At 30.9% G+C, this 13,975-nt stretch overlaps 3 protein-coding genes across 3 annotated transcripts; 2 read left to right on the top strand and 1 right to left on the bottom strand.

The window, feature by feature from the left end:
• Positions 1-1,757: 1,757 nt before the first annotated feature.
• Positions 1,758-3,409, top strand: LOC111298573 (peroxidase 5-like). Its single transcript, XM_022893299.2, has 2 exons — positions 1,758-2,432; positions 2,501-3,409. The coding sequence occupies exons 1-2, from the start codon at positions 2,160-2,162 to the stop codon at positions 3,272-3,274; spliced, it is 1,047 nt and encodes a 348-aa protein (XP_022749034.2). The 5' UTR covers positions 1,758-2,159; the 3' UTR covers positions 3,275-3,409.
• Positions 3,410-7,210: 3,801 nt separating this feature from the next.
• Positions 7,211-10,508, top strand: LOC111292838 (putative protein phosphatase 2C 40). Its single transcript, XM_022885441.2, has 4 exons — positions 7,211-7,530; positions 8,193-9,404; positions 9,729-9,993; positions 10,189-10,508. Exons 2-4 carry the CDS (start codon positions 8,196-8,198, stop codon positions 10,314-10,316), a joined length of 1,602 nt encoding a protein of 533 aa, XP_022741176.2. The 5' UTR covers positions 7,211-7,530; positions 8,193-8,195; the 3' UTR covers positions 10,317-10,508.
• Positions 10,509-10,875: 367 nt separating this feature from the next.
• On the bottom strand, positions 10,876-13,187 carry LOC111292824 (uncharacterized). The gene is made up of 7 exons (XM_022885431.2): positions 12,887-13,187; positions 12,700-12,738; positions 12,520-12,573; positions 12,357-12,410; positions 11,413-11,466; positions 11,265-11,336; positions 10,876-11,150 (listed from the first exon to the last, which is right to left on the bottom strand). Exons 1-7 carry the CDS (start codon positions 12,944-12,946, stop codon positions 11,037-11,039), a joined length of 447 nt encoding a protein of 148 aa, XP_022741166.2. The 5' UTR covers positions 12,947-13,187; the 3' UTR covers positions 10,876-11,036.
• Between the last annotated feature and the right edge of the window lie 788 nt (positions 13,188-13,975).

Genomic DNA, 13,975 nt, shown 5'->3' on the forward strand with positions numbered 1-13,975 from the left:
TCGCATTTCATACGAGAGATTGAGATTGAAATAGGAATGTGACACGGAGTATGGGAAGGGTAGAATTTTTTTTATTCTCGTTATCAAATTTTTATATTCATATCGAAACGAATGTTTTAAATTTATTTTCATTATGTACCTACAAATAGGGATTGAAGTAGGGATGTTTTAAATTTAAGTTATTGATAAAAATGAGTAGTGCAAGAAATTTAAACTACAACTTAATTTGAATTTTTTATTTGGTTTTTCATTTAGTCGATCTTATAGTATAAAATATAAGGCTTAATGTATTATTGTTGTTGTATGAACTTGCAAATATTTAATAGGTATGAGTTATCCTTGTACTTATAACTTACAAAAAAATAAAAATCAAAAATTATTTTTTAATTTTTATCTTGCATATTTATGTAATTTTTTTTATAAATATATATATTTTAAAAAATATATTAATTTTAATTAATATAAAATAATAATTCATATTATTTAATAAAAATTTTATTTATTAAATATATAAAAATATATATGTAGGGTGCGAATATAGTTAAAGATAAATTTTATATTACCTATCTTTATTTTCGTATCGGATAAAAATTTTAAAAGTATATCTATCTCCACATTGTAATATCAATTATCATCTCCATTTAGATTAAAAAAATTCAATTATCCATTAAATATAGGTAAGATTAACATCTCTAAATTAAAACGAGAAAGAAAAGGTTGATGGTTTTTTCAATTTGGCAACTGTACAAATGCTGGCTCAAGAAACTTAAGTTAAAAACTAGTAGCATATGGGTGGATGCAGTTAGGAGTACAAGCGAATTATATGTTACTTGTGAATTATGCGGCTTGATTCGATTTGCAATATTTTTTTTTATGGTCTTTTATGGTTATTTCTTGGCAATGTACCAATGACTGTCTTTTCATTTAGTGGAAAAAAATTCTATTAGACTTAGATTAAAAGAAAAAAAGGGTGTAGGATTAAGAAGCATTTTCCATGTAACTATGATCTTACAAGCTTTTCCTATGTTTATAACAAGGTGAGTTAGCAGAGTTAAGGCTCGAGTTGACTGATCTTGCAATTATTAGTATTTTTTTTTAAATGAGTTGGGAAAGGTCGTGATTGTATTTATATGGCCTAGTAGCCCACCTAGAGCTTTTAAATAAAGGTGGTGATTATCCTTATCAAGATCTTGGGTTGTGGTGTATTCCTTTGGGCTCTTTTGAGGTCCAAGCCGAATTGCATTTGCTCAAATAGTGGATAGGCTATGAGCCTAGCTGCGGCTTTTCAGTCCCAAATATATTACTGTGAAGCTTTGGGTTCAGCCTCCCTTGTTTCTTGATAGTTAGAGACCTCTCTTTGTCTATTTTTTTTTGCTGTATAATGTATAGGTTGGAACTTAAGCATTCAAGTTTAAGCCACTTTTTTTTGTCCAGTTTTCAAGCCTTCGAATTCTAAATGTAAGTAGTAGATACGAGTTATTAATTCTTACAAGACTTTAGCTCAATTGATAAGAATTGTTTTTCTCAACCTAATAGTTTTGGATTCAAGTCCAATCAATTTTTTTTTTGTTGAAATCATCTTAAATACATGATATGAAATTATTATTTTATAAGATAAAGTATATTTTTTCATAATTTGGAGGATTAAATAAGTTATTTACTCCGGATTTTATTTAAAAAAAAAAAAATAGACGAGTTATTAATAACATGTAGGATGATGTTAACTCCCATGGTTTTCAAGATGCTGAATTTTCCTATGGACCTTAAGAAAACTATGCTCACAGATTATAAATAGAAACCCAGCAATGTTTAGCTTGAGTTTCTACTTTCTAATTTTAAATAACAACTTGACCTGTGGATGTTCTAACATCTCAAAGATCGATGTTGAAAGGGTACGTAGGCCATGTCAGACAGCTTCACTTCATATTTGTTTGATCTGCTTTTTCCACAAATATATTGTTTTCTAAAGGAAATCGTGTGAAAGGCACACGCCTTTCAATCTTTTGATTTCCATGTTGTAATTGTTTTATCTAAAAAATGAATTAGACAGGAAGATTCCTTTCAAATTTCCATTGCCTGTTTTACAATTCTCATGCATATTTGTTCAGCTTTTATTATTGTCTACTTGCTTTGAGGACTCCCTATATAAATCCTTAGCAATGGCTTGTTTGCTTCATGCACATTTCTCTCTTTGTCCGGAAAAGTTTCAGAAGGTTCAAATGGCAAAGTTATTCACTTATCTGTTGTTCTTTTTGGCCATCTTCTTGATTATCTCTCCACTTTTATCATTGCCTTTGAAAATAGGGTTTTATCAGAAAACATGCCCATCGGCTGAGGCCATTGTGAGAAGTACAATAAAAACAGCATTGATTAATGATCCAGGATCAGCTGCGGCTCTGATCAGACTTCATTTCCATGATTGTTTTGTGAGGGTAATACTTATTTATTTGTTTCATAGACTCCATTTCTGTTAAAATTTTACATCCTTTTTCTCTAACAGGGTTGTGATGCTTCCATACTTCTCGATTCCACACCAAGCAATCAAGCAGAGAAAGATAGCATGGGGAACAAGGGTGTCCAAGGCTTCCAAGTCATCGATGAAGCAAAGGCTAAAATAGAAGCTCAATGTCCGAACACTGTTTCATGTTCAGATATCCTTGCCATTGCAGCTCGTGACAGTGTCACTCTTGCAGGTGGCCTTTACTATGATGTTCGGTCCGGACGCCGCGATGGAAGGGTTTCTTACATGGCAGAAGTGACTAAGAACCTCCCTGATGCATTCTTTAACGTGACACAATTGAAAGAAAATTTTGCACGGAAAGGTTTGTCAATGGAGGAAATGGTAACACTTTCAGGTGCTCACTCTATTGGGGATTCACATTGTTCTTCATTCTCAAAACGTTTATACTCTTTTAACAAGACTTTTGCTCAAGATCCATCCATGGATCCTTCTTATGCTAGTTTTTTGAAAACTAAATGCCCTCGGCAATTGAACACCAGAACTGGTCCTGATCCGTTGGTGCCTTTTCATCCTGTAACCCCGAACCGGCTTGATAATAACTATTATAAAAACTTGAAGAGCAGCAGGGGACTGTTGGCTTCAGATCAAGTGCTTTGGAATAGTATATTAACAAGGAGGATTGTGAAAGAGAATGTGAACCACCCAAGGACTTGGGCTGCAAAGTTTGCTGCTGCAATTGTGCACATGGGTTCCATTGATGTGCTCACTGGGAAACAAGGGGAAATAAGGAAGAATTGTAGGGTTGTGAATTGAAGATCCGATGTGCCTGTCGAGACTACTGCTGAAATTTCTAGTTTTCTGTTTGCTTTGATTTCATAATGTATTTTATGATTTTGATTTCAACTAAAGAAAATTTGTTTAAATTAAATACTTGTGTGACCTTTTAAATACGACACAATAAAAAAAAAACTTATGATTAAATTTTTAACAAAGATTATATATAAATTTAATAAAAATAAAAAATATGCTTATAATTTGATCTGTTGATATGAATTATAAGATAATAATTTTCGTATTTTACACATAAATTTAACACGGAAACTGTTTTACACCATCTGCCACATTTACATAGTTGTTTCTCCATGAGATGGAAAACTTAGGTGTTTCTCGTATTCCTTCACTTCAGAAACATTTATCTGGAAATTCTCCATGGGATAAAGAAGCCTTTTAATAATAAACAAAAAGGGGTAAAGAAACTTTGAGCTGTGTGATGAACTGATGATTCCTATGCGTTTTCTGGAGTCCCAAAGGCCAAACCCTCTACTATTTGTGGGGTTAAAGCCAGTTGTTTTTCCAACTTCATTCTGATTTCCGTGTAGAAATTTTGTCATTGAGCAGCATCCTTATCTTCTGATGATAAAAGTTAATTGAACATCTGCCTTTGTTGACTGCAAGGACCCTCTGAACAGAAATAGGTGAAGCTTGGATCAAGTTAAATGATTCCAACCACTTCCTTTGTTTTATCTCCTTCTATTACTTTTTAAAAAGGGCATCATGGGGAAGGCACACGCCTTTCAATTGTTTATTGCTGTCAATTTGAACTGCAACAGCAGATTTCAATTGTTAATATCATTTCATTGCATGTTTTTGTCCAATTAGCAGGGTTATGATGCCAGCTTTTTGCACAAAGATGAGTTCATAATTTGGAGAAACGGGTTCTAATTATGATGAGACTCGAGAGTTAGCAGAGATAATTGGTTTGTGCTTTTTGCACAAGGAGGAATCAAGGCTGGCAAAGAAAAGGCCTTGGAGTTATTCAAAGCACTTGAAAGCCTACCTCCTGGCAATTCCTGACACCTATAGAAAGTTCTGATATAGCTAGCATCCACTTCAATGATCATACATTAGATGTGGAATGGATTTGTGCATGTGTGAGGGAGTTGCCTTTCCGCTTTTTCTTGTTTTTTTTTTTTACCTTCTCACTTTTGCAATTGTTGGTCCAGGTGACACAGGAAGCTTGTACTATCATGTTAATAGTAGTAAACAATGGAGCATCAAATATATTTAGGATTGGCACTTCAATTCATTCTTGATGGATTTTTAATTTGATCTGATTTTTAAGATTTTTTTTTTTCAAATTGAATTTCAAATCTGATTGAGTAATTTTTTAAAAAAATCAAAAATAAATTTGAGTCAAATTTTATACAAATTCGTTAGGAACTAATTAGATATATTATTATTTATTTTTATTTATTTATATTTATATTAAAAATTAATATTTTATTAATTTTAAATTAAATCAAATCAATTATAAATTTAAATATATATGAATTAAATCAAATTTAAATATAAAAAATAATATTTTAATATCAAATCAAATTCAAATATTAAATAAAAAAAATCAAGACGAATTTAAAACAAATAAAAATTCATTCCAATTTGACTCGTTGCCTTTCATAAATACATTTACTAGAAACTGTCATCTATCTGCGGTGAATTTTTGCCATTCCTTTGGGCTCTTTTGAGCTCAAAAACGGAATTGCATTCATCATGTGGTGGATAATCTATCAGCCCAGCTGCAGCTTTTTAGTCTCAAATGTTTAATTGTGAAGCTCTCACCAAGACTTCCCTTGGGTCTTAATGGTTAGGCACATCTAAGCCGGCCTTCAATTCCAGCGCTCAAAGCCTGAAAGAAGGTTTCTTGTTTAGGGTTTCTTTAAAAGTGGAGGTATTCTAAAATACCTCTTTTTTAATAATTTTCTTTTGCTATATAATGTTAAGATTGGAACTTAAGTATAAGATTCTTTTGTTTTAAGTTTGAACCATTGCTTTTCACAGTTTTATATAGTGGCATTGCAGCATACAAGATTAGATCTGATAATTTTATATACGATATTTAATATAATATAAAAATAATTATAATAAATTATATATGCATTTTTTATAATAATATTTCTTATCTTAATTGTATCGATACATTTAAAATATGATGTTGTATGTATGATATTTTATATCTTATCTGTGTTACAAATTTAAGATATGACTAATTAATTAATCATGTTTTAATGGTATCATCGTATCAATACATATAAATGACAAGTTTATAATGATATTTTAATATTTTTGTTATATTATCATTTTGATTTAATGTTGAATTATTGATTAAATCGTATTAATTATATATAATCGTGTTAATCATATCCTATCATATTATTTATTTATAAAATAAATTAAAATATAATAATCATATCATGTCATATGTAATATATAAAATAAATACATTGTATTTATATTTTGGCTATTTATATTTATTTTAAAATCATTTGTGTCACATTTAAAATTATATCTAATATAAAATATGATACAATGGTAGTAATTACTAATCAATGTACATAGAACAATACATTCCTCAACTTTTACTGGTTTGAATGCCTTCAGGTTCTGACCAAACTTAATTTAGACCTTTATTATTACCTGGTTTGGCTCCTGGAAGTAACAATCTGCTTTACTTTCGAGTCCAAGCTCCCTCATTTTCTGCTGATGCTGTAGGCTGTAAGAACCTGCCACCTGGCAATGATGGCTTGGCCACTTCCTCTCTTTCTGTTGAATGACGGATAAAAACTTGGGTTCAATTCAACACATGACAATCCCATTGATTTGTTGTTTTCTTTTACGTTTCTTTTCTATAACGTTGTTTTCTATAATTCTATAATAGTTTGGTGACGACGTGGGCTACCCAGGTTCTGTCAAATGGTTTCTGGCAGCCGTATCACTCTCTTGTACTAGGAAAATTTGGCCCCGTTGGTACACTCACGGATTTGGATAAGGTTTGTGACATGATATAACAACGATTATTTATCGATAGTGTTGCCTTCGCTTATCATTATTTATTATAATAAAAATATAAATTATTATTTATATAAATAATAATATATTATATTTACAAATAATAATATAATAAAAAATTACGATCTGACATTAAAATCATTATTTATATATTTTTAATATATTTATGAATTTTATAAAATATTAATTCTGAATTATAATTAAAACATGTAAAAAAATTATTTTAATCTATAAATATAAAATTAAAATATCATAAATTATTTTAAATATTATAAATAAATATTATCATATCAAATTATTTTATGATAAATTACGAAAAGTTATTTTTATAGTGGAAATTTGATATTTCCTGCTAATTTTTACTGCACCATTCCTTTGTTTTTGCACCGGATAGCAGTTTCTATCTTGTAAAATCAAATCCAACAGGAATCTAATCCAACCGTCAATTTCTGATTGGTTTGGAAATTGATCAATTTCACCGGTTACCAATTTTGAATTTCGACCGCGCACTTTATAATTGAACAAATTCTTGGTTTTTTTTTTTTTTTTAACTCTTCAAAATCCCTAGAATACCCCCAATCTCATGATCTAACAAATTGTATATAATGGATTATAAAATATTGAATTAGCGTAATATTAGATTGAATAATTTAAAATATAATATATAAAAACATGATTTAAAATTTAAAAAATAATTATATATAAATTTAATAAAATAAAAAAATATTTTTATTTTTTATTTTAACATAAAAAAATACTACGAATATATAAATTTTAATATTTTATATTATATAAATATATAAAAAAAAGTCAATTCTGAATTAAAAAAATCCGAAAAAAAAAAAGATCAAACGTGACGTAAAAAACGGGCTACTAATTAATTGTGAATCTAACAGGAGAAGAGAAGCTAAAACGAGAGCCAAACAAAACAAAAGAAAAAAGGTTCCTCCAAATTTAGCAGAGGCCCTTTCTCTACCAACGATACAGCCTTGCGCCCTCTTCATTACTCTTTCAGATTCTCCACTAAATCTCTCTCTTTTGCTTCTCTTTCTCTTCTTTTTTGATCTACTATACCCAAATCTATTATCTTTACGTCTTTTCTTTGTTTTTACCTCTTGTTTTCATTGCTTTGGCTTTGTCCAAAGTTCACATCTTTCACTCACTCCTCTTTGGTGCTTTTGGTTTTGTTGACCTTGTTCTTCTCTCTGGCATAAAAAACTGTGGTGGGTTTTTCTTCTTTTCATGTATTTCCTCTGTTTTTGTAGACAAAGCTTTGTTTTTCATTATCATTTCGATACCAAGTTTTTCTTTTTACCTTTATGTTTTATTGAATTACTTAATATTTTGTATTTTAGTATTAGTATGTTTGAGTTTAAAATTCTTATGGAATTGGAAGACTTTAAGTTCATTGCTTTGTTTTTATTCCCATGATCTTTTATTACTCTCAGAACTGTTTCTGCTATTTTTATTATGATGTAGAGGGCATTTTATATATTAAACAGCCTGCATTAGCAGTTTATCATCATTAATTGGCCTTTAATGTTATTATCCTGAGATTCAATATATTCTATTCTAGTTTAAGATTCATGATGTCCTGTTGGTCACAAGAAGAGCTTAATTCTTGTAATCAAAGTTCTGTGTTTAATGACTTCAGTTTCTGATTGTTACCTTTCAAGTTTTTGTGACCTTCTGAGAAATATGATAGCTTTTTTTAGTAAAATGTTGGACTGAACTGTTAGAGATATAAGATTGCATATCTAATCAGTTATTTATTTCATGAACTTATGGCAATTTTTATTAATGTGTGAACTTTATCTTGCTAATACAATGTTATGCTCTCCTGCTGTATAAAAATTACATAATGGAGATATATGTTCTGTTTCAGCCTATGATGCTAGGAGAAGATTTTAGTAATTCTGAAGGGGAAATTAAGGTGAGTTTTGGTTATCAGTGCAACAGCCACAAAGGTATTCCTTGCGGTGCTGCAAATAGGTGTGAAATCCGACAGGGAAGTGAAATGCCAAGGACTGGCAGTTTCACTTGCTTGTCTGGTGCTGCCTTGAGTGCCAATGCTACATTGGCCAACACAAATATCTGCAATGGTCTGATAGGTGCTGAAATTCTTCCTAGTTTGGATTCCCCTAATTCATTTCGTAGAGTTCCCTCTTCTCCATCTCTTTCAAGGTTGGATATATTATCGTCTTCTCTGCAAAGCAGTATGTCAAACTTAGGTTGCAGTCCACCATGTCCAGTTCATTCACCTGAAACTGATTCATATTTACTGAAACCAATGAGTGCTCCTTCTTCTAGAAGTGACAGTTTCCTTAATGCTATGGAAGTACAAGTGGCGGGTGGAGCTGCTGGTGAAGACAGGGTTCAAGCTGTCTGTTCTGAAGAGAATGAGTGGCTATTTTGTGCAATCTATGATGGATTCAATGGGAGGGATGCAGCTGATTTTCTTGCTGGGACATTATATGAAACTATAATATTTTACATTAATTTACTAGACTGGGAATCAAAGCAGGATTTCCCCATAGCACCTAATGGTTTGGATGCAAATGTATCTTTTGAATATTTTCTTGATGATAGTATAGGTGGTAATGAGGCGAAAACCCCTTCTAGGGTTGATAGCAAGAAGTACACAGGTGCTGAAAGCCTCAAGAAGAAAAGTGCAGATCCTAAAATGGAAGTTTCATCTGATTCGTTTAGGCATGGGGTGCTTGATAGCCTCCAACGAGCTCTAGGTCAAGCCGAAAATGATTTTCTCTACATGGTAGAGCAGGAAATGGAGGATCGCCCTGATTTAGTTTCAGTAGGATCTTGTGTTTTGGTTATGCTACTTCATGGGAAAGATTTGTATACACTCAATTTAGGTGACAGTCGAGCTGTATTGGCAACATACGATGAAGGCAATGACATGGGTAAGAATGAAAGGTTAAAAGCCATTCAGCTCACTGATAGTCATTCTGTTGATAATGAAGTTGAAAGAACTAGACTCTTGCATGAGCATCCTGATGACTCTATGCCCATAGTAGCTGGAAAAGTGAAAGGAAAATTGAAGGTCACTCGTGCTTTTGGAGTCGGTTACTTGAAAAAGGTCAGTACTGGTTATTAACCCCTTGAGAAGACTGATTTTTGCTTATATCACTCTGACTTGGAAATTACAACTCTATATTCCGTTATATTTAATTTAACCACTAAAGAAAAACCACTTTTACTTCATCCTAGCATGAAATTAATCTTCAAGACTTGGAAATAACAACTAAGTCACAAATGAGTATAACCTGCCTTATTGTGGTTGCTATTTCTGCAATCTTGGACTGCTTTATGCAAGAGTAAGCTTTATGCCAACTGTTATATAACCTATTTTATTGCTGCTGGTCCAGTCTTTCTAGCATATCATTTTTGTTATTCATTGCAGAGAAAACTGAATGATGCACTGATGGGAATTCTTCGAGTCCGTAACCTCATTAGCCCTCCATATATCTCCACAGAACCATCATTGAATGTGCACAAAATATCAAGATCTGATCACTTTGTTATAGTTGGCAGTGATGGTTTATTTGACTTCTTCAGCAATGAAGAGGCTGTGAAGCTTGTCCGTTCCTACATTTCAAGCAACCCCTCTGGAGATCCTGCAAAATTTCTTGTCGAGCAGCTTGTTATAAAAGCAGCTCATTCTGCAGGTAAATTGCTTTATTTGATTTTATCTGTTGACCTTAACGGATTTAAGCTTTTGTCTGATTTAATTTAAACAATGAACAAATTCTTCTTTCATGACCTGTGTCTTACAGTTGTTTGCTTGTTTATAGACCTGACAATTCGCGTATTTATTTCATGTAAGACACTAACAACTCGTGTATGTTCATTTATCATCACAGGTTTCAGTAAGGAAGAATTGATGAATATTCCAGCTGGTAGGAGGAGGAAATACCATGATGATGTCACTGTTATTGTGATTATTCTCGGAACAAATCATCGCACCTCTAACGCATCAACTTGTGTGTGAATTTATTATACTAACTTTTTCTTTCTTGCAAATTGCAATAGTAGATTTATTATATACTATAATTTTCAATTGTATGTAGCTTAAGTTCAGATAATTTTCCTCTCAATTTGTTGCAAACCAATTTTTGTATTACTTGAATAATGCAGTAGGGTCTTTAGTGTAAATAAGTAGCTGATCTTTTCACTATTTTTTCATTTCCATTTCACAACAAATTTTGAACTATTCTATGAAAATTGATAAGATTTGTTAACAAAATTTATACAGTTTTCTCAATGGGGTAATGACTTGAGTTCAGCACAACATGATCTCACTCTTACAAGCACAAGCTTCTCTGAATGGAATTTTGTGCCGTGTTTTAATTGTGGCATTGTTTGACATGATTGATGCCAGGTATGTACCGTGGTCCTCTTCCACACCATGGACAAGACATATCCTGGCAAAAAACAATCACACAAGTGCAATATGATTTTCCACTATCCTGAGTCCAGGCTGGAAGGCAAAAGATATTGTTTTGGCTTCATGGTGACCACACGGAAGCATGCTTTAAAAAAGGAATAATTAAATGCCAATACCATATCAATTGATTCAGATGAAAGCTCTTTCTTTTGATAGACAACAAGGTAGACTTCGAATTTCAACCTAAGAAACATGATAATAGTTCATAACAAGCTCCAGGAGGAGCAAGAAGTACAAGTATGCACAATCCAAATATCAACTCGATCAGTTCTCTACTCCCTTGCCATTTTCCTTTGTGGGTGAAGTATGCACTTCCTCATCCTTAGCTTCAACCTTCGGATCTTCAGCATCTTTGGCACCTTGTGACACATCCTGCAACTGCAAAAGTTCTAAATGATTCAACGATGGAGCACGTACTAGTTTCCGAAAGCATAGATTGATGCTAGGAAAACAAGTAGCATATGGAATGCAAAAAGTCTTTAGGAAACTTACCCCCAAATTTCTTAAGCTAGCAGTAACATCTTCATGTTGCTGATGGAGAGTGTTCCTCAGTTCTTGAAATTCCTTGTTTCAAGAATGAAACATTTTAGATAGTTTATTCCCCTCATTCAGAATGAAATCCTTTTACAGAAGCACTTACTGTACGGAGTTGCTCCACTTCAACATTAAGTGTTTTCTTGAGTTCTGTCAGCTCCTGCAAGAGGCATGCATATTAGCCTAAGAAATGATGATATTAAAAGGTATTATTAATGATCTTGGGGTTTAGCCCAGTTGATTAATATAGCCACTTGTAAAAGGTGACATCTAGAAGGCCGAGAGTTCAAATCTCACACATGCAACACTTTCCCACATCCTCAAGCTATGGCCTCTTTTATATAAACAAGTATTATTAATAGAGATATCAACCAAAAACAACGACAAGAAATTTATTTCTTGATTGCAAGTATTCATACTCTAAAATCTTTCCTTCCATCAATATTTTCAAACAATTAACACAAATTTTTAGATCCTTGGTCTCAACCAATCAATGGCATGAGCAAAGGCTTCACATCAGAAAGATTTGTCTAGCAAATCCATTTAATATATTTATATACTAAACGCCCAGTAAATTTCTCTGTAAGTTAAGCTCATTGCTATCATGTTTGCAAATATCCAAGACACTGATGGCCAGCAGAGAGACATAAGCAAAACTCAAATGCATTTCTTAATTCAATTGCAGTTGTCTACATAATACACAAATGATGAAAATTTAAACCAGGGTTTTGAGGCCAGATTTTCCCCCACTTGATATTTTCATTCACAGATTTAGAGAACCTTCATTTCATGGTAAAAGATCCAGCAACTTCAACAGATTCCCACACATTTCCTTTCCATGCCTTTCCTATTACTCTATAACATGGGCAATCTCAACATTAATAAACAAAAAAGAATGAAAAGAATCCATGAAAAACACCACAGACCAAGAACCCCAAGTAGCAGGAACTAAACACACAGCACATTATAACAACCAGATACATATATATATATATATATATGTATGTATGTATGTATATAATTGAGATATAAAAGCAAAACTGAACTTACATCGTGGTAGATTTTGACTTGGGTGTTCAACTTTGATCTCCAATTTTGCAGATCCTATTAGGGAAAAAATTGACAGCTCTTTTGTTCTCAGAATTGAAATATATAACCCAAAATAAGGAAAAATGTAAAAAATTTTAAAAAAATATATTATTTCCACAATTACCTGTTTTAAGCCTTGAATTCTACTGAGCAGCTCAGTCCTTGATTCATTCAATTCCTAAAGTCCCCAACAAAATTAAATGTTAGAAACCAAATGAGTCAAATCAAACATAATTTTTTTTTAGAAAGAATATAAATAAACAATAAATTAAATACAGGAACAAAAAAAAATTCCAAAACTTACTGCAATTTTTGGACCGACTGAAGTGATATTCTCCTTCTTCTGTGAAATGGGTAAACAAATTTGATTAATATTTCTAATAAATATCCAAACTTGAAGAAAGGAAACAACCAAAAAATAAAAAAAGGAAATATCTTTGACTATTAGTATAAAAACAAAGAAAGGAAAAAACTGGAAACAGAAAAAGTACAGGAGCTGGGGGAGCAGAGACAGGAAGAGGAGCTGAATCAGAGGATGTCATTTGTAACATTAAAAACAGAGATTATTTATTTGATTGATTTGATTTTCAATTTTGATGGTGATTTGTTTTGAAGGGGAGATCTGGAGATTGAAAAGGAAAAGGGGTAAAAATTAAAGATTGGGTTTTTCTTTTTAAAGAAAAATGGAAATTGATTTGATGAGGTGAATTTTGAATTTGGGGGAAGTGGGGAGTGTTTGGGCGGGCAAATCGAAGATAGGATTTGTTTTAATTTTAAGACAGAAAATCAGACATTGATCTCACCATGCTTTAGCTTCACATAAATCAACGTAACTGTAGAACTAGTTGTGTAATAAAGTGAAATCGATATAATGAAAAATTTAAATGAAAGTTTAATTTAAAATTTATTGTCTAAAATTTAATTAAAATTTAATTTTTAAATTTGAGTTTAATTTAAAATAAAAATTTAATTATATAAATTTAATTTTTATATTTAATTTTAAATTTAATTATATATATTTAAATTTGAGTTTGAATTCGAATTGATATATATATATAAATAAAATAATAATTTTTAAATTCAAATAATAAAAATATATTAAATTTTAAAATTTTCATTAAATTTGTGTGCTATTAGAGTCATGTATTAAAATATTTGAATTTAGTTTGTTCAATAAATTAAGTTATTAAACTTGATCTTGACTTAATATTAAATAAATTAAATTTAAATTTTATTTGAATTAAATCTAAATAATTTATAAATATTAATATATCATTTATATTTTTATATAAAACCTATTTTCGTTTTCTTCATTTAAGATTTTCATTCTTTATTTTATATATATATATAAACATATAAATTTTAATTATTTAATTATAATAAAAATTATATAAAGATTCACTACTTATAAATATAAATTTTATGTAAAATTTATTATAATTTTATATAATTTTAAAATTAATTAATTATATTATAATAAATTATTAATTAAATTTAAATATTAAATCTATTACTAAAAATTATTGTACGAACCTGAATCAAGTCTCCAATGACGATGTATCACACCCATATATATTACT

The sequence above is a fragment of the Durio zibethinus genome, chromosome 16 (assembly GCF_047325235.1).
Source record: "Durio zibethinus cultivar Kanyao isolate XHJ-2024 chromosome 16, ASM4732523v1, whole genome shotgun sequence".
In the NCBI taxonomy this organism is placed as follows: Eukaryota; Viridiplantae; Streptophyta; class Magnoliopsida; order Malvales; family Malvaceae; genus Durio; species Durio zibethinus.